General features: G+C 38.5%; 1 protein-coding gene across 1 annotated transcript in view; it reads left to right on the plus strand.

Annotated features, from left to right (window-relative positions):
• Nucleotides 1-339: 339 nt before the first annotated feature.
• Nucleotides 340-7,831, plus strand: part of LOC145491393 (ras-related protein Rab-37-like) — a 14,130-nt gene continuing 6,638 nt past the window's right edge. Inside the window, exons 1-8 of the mRNA XM_081470583.1 lie at nt 340-586; nt 1,007-1,117; nt 1,270-1,311; nt 2,380-2,446; nt 4,569-4,621; nt 5,249-5,314; nt 6,365-6,421; nt 6,799-6,875. Coding sequence (XP_081326709.1) covers nt 524-586; nt 1,007-1,117; nt 1,270-1,311; nt 2,380-2,446; nt 4,569-4,621; nt 5,249-5,314; nt 6,365-6,421; nt 6,799-6,875 — 536 coding nt within the window. The 5' untranslated portion in view covers nt 340-523. The remainder of the gene's footprint in view (nt 587-1,006; nt 1,118-1,269; nt 1,312-2,379; nt 2,447-4,568; nt 4,622-5,248; nt 5,315-6,364; nt 6,422-6,798; nt 6,876-7,831) is intronic.

Below are 7,831 nucleotides of genomic sequence, written 5' to 3' on the forward strand. Positions count from 1 at the left end.
AAAAAACCATACCCTGTCTAGTGGCATGGCACGTCCCCGTCCGCGCGTATAAACCAAATAAGGAAGTACCCCCCTACCCCAGGGAACGTCACTTGGTTAAAGAAGGTAGGTTAAAAAGACTTGAATAATTTACAAGTGAGATGCCTGGAGGGTTGTAAAGTAACTGAACTTATTCACAGGGGGCGTTAGGAGTGGGAAAAATTCCGCGTTGGCTGGTTTCGTGGCAATTTCAGCGGCAGGAATAGTGTGCCTGAATGTATCATGTACCAGCAGAACTATTTCTAAAATTCCGCGTATTTGAGGAATTTTAAACATTCCCGCGTACTTTTGCGCGGGAAGGATGTGATGACGTCACTTATGGTAATGTATGTGAACTCGATTCCTTGGCGATCTAAATGCTGTAATTGAACCAGAGCAAAGAATAACGTCGAGTGGTGTTTATATGTATTCTTGCAGGGACTAGAGAAATATCACCGGTCATACCGGAACTCCATTTTGGGGTTGATCTGTGACATCAGTAGCGATGTCCTACTTGCAAAATGGGCCAAAACGTCCGGCGAGCGATAATTTTGACGTGGCTTGTAAGGTACGTTTGGTCAGGTTCTCTAAGCGTGCAGTACAAATCTTTCACGGCAAATAAGACTGGTTATCGTTTTGCCCTCGTGGTAATGTTTTAATACATCTAGTTGTTCTCCTTAGACTTCATGACTTAGAATGAATATTCGACGCCTCGCGCAGTTATCTCGTGGTTGGTTGGTTCCATCGCCCGAATCATCCGCAATGCAAATGGCTTTAGCTTGTGAACTGTTTGTTTGCCCAGCTGATTGTTTTGTGACCGCTGCAAAGTTTTGAGAACTAGTGATGTTGAAAAACTTTCTCTTCTGCGATCAAAATGACTCAGTTGCTATTTTAAAAGCAGTTTAATATCCAGTGCCGTGTGTTTTAATTTGTGGACAGCTTGAATAAAGCTTACTCGCAGTTTTGAACTTGTTAATTTTTCTCGCAGGTTATGTTGCTTGGAGATTCCGGTGTGGGCAAAACATGTGTGCTTGTCAGGTTCAAAGATGGTGCTTTCTTGTCCGGCTCTTTTATTTCTACAGTAGGGATCGATTATAAGGTTAGATGAGGAATTAAACTTTCAAAACGGAACAGTTTTCCCTGCATTCAATCCCAGCTGGATATTTGCATTTGGAATTTTACTCCGTTCTCTGCATTTGCATGTCTCGATGTGCGTATTTAAAGATCAGGTCTGTTTTTCCCTTCTTGTAGAATAAAATCGTTGAAGTCGATGGCACGAAAGTAAAATTGCAGGTAACAGTGTTCTGTATGTATAGCAACACTTGTAAGCTTGGGAAATTTTTAATTTCGCCTTTCTCGATTTTCTTTAGACAGAATGTTGAAATTTTTATATTGTTTATTTTTCCGCCCTGTCTGAAAATAATCTTTCCTAATTGAAATATGTCATAAATGTGAGAAACAGAAGAATAAAATAGAAGTCGTAAGTTCTCGGTTATCAGCATCCAATTAAGACAGATGTCAACAAGCTTGAACATTTTAGCCCACAATGAATATAAAATGTTGTCATAATGATTGAACACTCAAGCTTGTGCATACTTTTACAATAAGAGAAATTCTTAAACCATGAAAGTATGGAAAAAAAAAAATCATTCCATTGTAAAGTTCAATTGACTAAAACCATAAATCCCTATCGTTCAGGTTTATGCCCTAGGGCAGTATGGGCAGTAATGGAGACTATGAATTTCTTTTTGTGTTTCATATTAAACAGAAGTAAACAGCGACTAAGGGCCTCCACAGATTAGGCATTTAGTTGTCAACAACTATTTGTTATCGACAACTAGATGTTATTAAATTTGACAGCTAATTGTGTGATGTAATTTTCAAATATCGCAGTTATTGTCAAGGTATAGGAGAGTCTGCAATGGCTTAGGTGGCCCACATAACCAGAGCTCACTCCTGTTTTTGTGACACTAAGTGACTAGGGGTATTTCTACTCTCCCCTGGATGGGACGCTAGGCAATAAATTAGTCGGTACCCATTTATACACCTGGTTGAAGAGAAGGCACTGTGAGAGTAGTCTTGCTCAAGGACACAATTAATGCAGTGACCCCAGAGGCTCAAACTTGGACTGTTTATTTTGGGGTCCAGTGCGTTTACCATTACGCCACTGTGCCTCCATTATTATTAAGTATAAATCCTTAACTGTTCGAGCTTTCTTAGGATTACGTATTTATTATATGACTGAGAAAATTATGAATGCACCTACGTTCACTTGCATTTAGTTTATCGGAACATCTTTACCAACTGCCATATTTGGGAGTTTACTTGATGGTTCATTTTCTTTTACTTTGATATTGATAGATTTGGGACACTGCTGGACAAGAGAGGTTCCGTAGCATAACTCATGCTTACTACAGAGACTCACAAGGTAATGAGTAACAATATATCGCTTCATTTTATTCTCTTCATACATATCTAAGATTAATCTAAAGCTACATTTTGTATATATATAGTAGATTGTGTGGTATTTTTACGAATAAATAAATAGCAGGTACAATTGACATCTATTTTTTTATGGCTAGCAATAGGTGTACTGAGTGGGGGATGGGGGGCTGCAGCCCCCATTTTCAAAAATTTTTGAAATTTTTTGGGCAAAACACTGATGATTCGGGCAAAAGTACACAGGAGGAAACATTCCATAAGGTAGTCAAGACCAGGTTTGTGGGCTACTTTCTCTGATGTTTGCGTCGTTAAAGCTGAGTTAAGGTCAATTGATTTAAGGATCCAGTTATTCTGTTTTGGAAAAGCCATATATCATTTAAATGTGTTTCGTGGTAATCTAGGGGATGGATATTATTTCCATCAACAAAACAATGACAAAAGAATCAAAGCAAACAAAGACCAAGACTTTTGTTTTTGTGGTGGCTCTGAGAAGAGCCGTTTTGAATGGCTCCACAAGGAGCCGTTTCAAAATGTTCTTGAACTTTTCATACGAGGAAGAATTAACTGTTTGTTTGATAAGTTTCTGATTTTACTAGACTGTCGATTGAACTCAAAGTCATAGAGTATGCAAGGTTTCAAAAACACTATTTTTGGAATGTTAACAGTTTAATTAGATGCGAGAATTGTGAACATTTTTGTTTTTACTGTGATTTGAGTGCGTTTGAACAACACTCACGCATTCGCGCATTGTGTAATTTTTTTGCGGGAAATAAGGTCACCGCAACCCCCCAAGGTTGGAGGTGCCCGTACACCAATGTGGCTAACATGTAAACTATTAAGGCCAGAACAAGCTAGAGATATGTGAATTAATACCTGAGGGTTAAGTAAGAGTTTGCTTTTGTTTTCATTGACTTTCATTATACCAGGAAATTGTGATGTACCCTTGGGCGCTCTCACAGTGCCCCTCTCTACCCATAAATGTAGAAAAATTCTGGGAAACTGTTAGAAAACCTTCAATTAAATACAGAAGGGTTGGGATGGACTAACTTCCCACCCAAGGGAGTAGCAATACTTCAGAAAGACAGTGCTTTAGTGTCCCATATGTGAAGTCATTTATCATTGTTTGGCAAACACACACAAGTAGCCATAGGGTAACCTGAAAACACTGACCCCCAGTCTGAGGACCCCCACTCCACGGACCAGGTCTGCGGATTACCCTACGGACTTGTCCATAGGCTACCCCTCTGGTTCCCCTCCACACACCACCCCAAAATAGAATAAAATAATAGATAAAGATTTCACTTATGGTTTGTCTTATAGAGTACTTGTGTCAGTGAAATTTCAAGCATTACGCCGTGCAAATGTAACAGACTTGGCTTTTAAAACCCCCAAGATAATGTCTAAAAGCTGTTTTCAGCATAAGGAGATGCTGATGGCAAAAAGAAGGAAAGTTCTTACCTTCCATTCATGGCTTAATCTGGCTATGGAAGATGTGTTTTTAGGTCGTTTAAGCTTCTTTGTTCACTTGTTTGTATATGTCATTGCACTGGACAAATTGTGAAACCTGGAACGAGAGAGATGAACCCACCGGAGAATGGGCTGAACTAAATGGCGGAGGGAAAGGAGCACAAATTTCAAGGCTTCATGGAGGCTTCCTGGTGTTTCATATATAGCCACAGCAAAGGAAATGGCAATGTGTAATGATATAATTTGTGCCTGACCCTGAACCCAAGTCTGTTACATTTGCACAATGCAACATTTGAAATTTCACCGACACTAGTAATCCATTAGACAACCCATAAGTGTCATCTTTATTTATTATTTTTATTCCATTTTGGGGGTGGTCCATAGGGGGTGTCCATAGGGGTAGTATGTGAACAGGTCTATAGGGTAGTCCACAATCCTGGTCCATAGTGGGGGTCCGCAGAACAAGGGTCAGTGTTTTCAAGTAACCCATAGCCAAAATTAATCCATTGTTACTCTGTGATTAACAAAATAAAACTCCAGTTAGCTTAGACAGCACACCATAGCGTCAGTTAACCTGAATAGTGCTCCACTTAGCCTGAATAGCATTATTAACTGTAAAATGTTGTTTGATACAATTCTAGCACTCTTGTTGCTTTATGATGTTACAAGTGAAAGTTCCTTTGAGAATATTAGGGTAAGTTGGTAGCTAAAGGTAAAGGTAAAGATAAAGGTAAACTCTATTTAGCCAGGGTGGTCCATTCATTGATGAAGCTGATTTCCAGAGGGGCCCTGAACTAAAAATATAATAATTAAAAATACAAGATAAAATTTAAAAAATACAAGCTCTTGTATACATGCCATCAATCCTAAAATATATATACCAGCCCATGTCAGGTATAGAATGTTGGTACACCCTGTACAATACCATGCCTTCACTGAATCTTTGCTTTTCTGTTAGAAAGGCTCCCACCCCTATCAATAAGCCATATGCCCCACCCCCCTGTGCACCATTTTCCATGCCCTTTAAAAGGTGACATTTGCAACTTTCCATTTATTTTAGTTAACTGCACACTTTTGCTCGAATAGTTATATAATTATTTGTTGTGTGTTGGATGTGTCAGTGTGAAGCAACAGTTTTCTGACTTTTTGATTAAAAGAAAACTTGCCACTACTATAAGCCTCGTGAAGTGTTAGCCAGAGTAGTGTGTTTTGGACCTGTAATAGAAGTAATACTTTGAGTTTAGGATAAGTGGGGCTTTTATTTTTTGTTAGAACAAAAAATGTCATCTGTATTATCTAACACTTTTTTGTGTTCTGATAGGCTTGGTTAGCCGAAATCTACGAGTATGCATCATCAGATGTCATAATAATGTTGTTAGGGAATAAGGTAACAAAGTAGTCATAAATTAGAATCTATAGCCCGATATTGTTTCATAAACAAATACATAGTACTTCATATAATATATGAAGACATGACTGATCATCGCAGTTATACACACAACTTAAGCAGTTGTGAAATTAAAGCCTGAAAAAAATTCAGGCCTGAACAGGATTCGAACCCATGACCTCTGCGATACCGGTGCAGTGCTCTACCAACTGAGCTATCAAGCCAACTGGGAGCTGGTCACATCATGAGTTTGTAATATACCTGTACATGATACGAAGGAATATAAATGTAATTACTAATAATATAATTATTAAATGAAATTGGGTTGTAAGTTGTCCTGCTGAAATCATCCCCGTCAGGTTTCTCCTTTCATTCATTTATTCAGCATTCACATATGTCTATTTGTTGGTTTATTTATTTGTTTCATCACTCATTCTTTTGTTTATTTGTTTGTTTGTTCCCTGGGAGGGGGTACTCCTAGAAAAATTGGGTGGGGGTGTGCGGCCCCCTTCCCAAAACCTTTACCCTATTTATGACCAAAATCTGCGACATTCCCTACCGTATTTATGACCTGACCAGAAAATTTGAAACCCTATTTATGGCCCGACCCTTATATCAAAAACCTGTTTCAGACCTGCGTTATAATTAGTTCCCCAGTTCAGACCAATGTTAAATTACCATAAACATAATTTGGGAAGGGCTTTTGTTGATTTTCTTTTTGCTGATGATGAAAAAGTGGTTTCTTCTTAAAAACATACCCATATCAAGGCTAGAGTGCAAAAACCATACCCTATTTATGACCAAAATGGCCAAAATCAGCTAAAATTGATACCCTTTTGTGACCAAAATGGCTGAAAAACCATACCCTTTGGAGCCACACATACCTATACAGCCCATATAAGGGAGTACCCCCCCCCCCCAAGGGTTTGTCCTTTCCATCATTTCCTGCTCTGTTGTCAATCTTCCTCAGGTAGCTCAATCCACTGGTTTGTTTGCAGTGTTTTTGGTTTGTTTGTGTTATTTAAGCAAATGTTATTTTCTGTCGTTCAGGCTGATTTGACCAAAGAGAGAGTTGTTACAAGGGAACAAGGAGAAAAACTTGCCAAGGTCAGTTTTCTAAAATATTTATCGCATGCTGCATGCACATCCTGCATGGAAGTTAAGGGGAGTTGACAAGAAAACAATGTTTTCATGGTAACTACTGTACAATAATTTTGATGATAATGGTTTTACAGTGCTATCAGGCCACTGCATCATTGTTCCTTGTACATGTACTTTTTTGTGGAATTTAACAGAAATCATATTGTCTTTAAGATTGTCTTGAGGAAACATTACCATCTATATTTATGTACTCTTTGTGCTGATCTGACCTGACCTTATCAAATTTCCTCCTCCAAAAAAGGCTTGAAAATTCATGTAAATAAACTAATTAAGATTTATGATTTTTTTAAAATCATTCAACAATAAATAGTTGTCTTTTACAGGATCATAATGTAGCATTTATGGAAACAAGTGCCCGGACTGGGTTGAATGTTGATTTAGCTTTCATGGCTGTTGCCAGGTAACACACTGATATATCAAGTCAGTTACATCTACATAACAATATTATTTATTTTTCAAGGTACTTACCATTAATGTACTGAGCTGATCTGGGTACCATATAATTCTTAGGTTTTGCTCGTAAACTGCAATCAAAGCAGGCTGCTCAATTGGCTGTATGGGCATCCTGTCAATGCCTTCCTTTTTAGTGCAGAGTGCACTATTGGGATGGTTATGGGGGTTGCCTGCCGCTAAGGAACTAAGGCGCTATGGCGCTATGGCGCTATGGCGCTATGGCATATGGCCCTATGGCGCTAAGGTGTAAACTTTAATGTTTGTTTAATTAATTAATTTCAATTAATTAATTAGTCTAGAGGCAAGGAAGTAATGGGAGTAGGGTGGGCAAGGTACATGTGTACTCTACGTAAAACACATTCCATCGCCGTCGCTTAACTTTGAACATCGCAAAGCTATATATTTGTTTCAGGTAACCCCTTGCTCTCCTTGTGGTACCATTCTCCTTAGAACAAAACTAATTTGCCCTAAACGCATGCGTAGATTAGTTAGGGTTCGTGGCTTCTATATTAGGTGAAGGATACATTGCATACAGAATCACGCACAAATGTTGAGTGGTTTTCCTTATGGTAGAGCTCAACATGTAAGACGCATGCGTTCTAGCATTGTTAGTGTTATACACTATCTTTACACGCAGTATTTTATATATCGTGTCATGTGATCAAGGACGGCAGTTATTTTTCAGGTAGCGCCAGTTGTCCCTTTTTATTGCAAAATTGAAATGTTACTGTGGCTGCGTAACTTTTAGAATTACAAACAGGTCGGTTCAACAGATATCATCCGCTGTTTTCAATCTACAATAGTGTGCTTGTCAGAGTTCAAATATATTGCTTCTCCTCAGCGACTTGTTTATTTCTTGCCTTAATTGTGTCTGTAAGAGAGACCAAAAAGTTCTCAAGTTAG

Source organism: Orbicella franksi, chromosome 6 (assembly GCF_964199315.1).
Source record: "Orbicella franksi chromosome 6, jaOrbFran1.1, whole genome shotgun sequence".
Classification (NCBI taxonomy): Eukaryota; Metazoa; Cnidaria; class Anthozoa; order Scleractinia; family Merulinidae; genus Orbicella; species Orbicella franksi.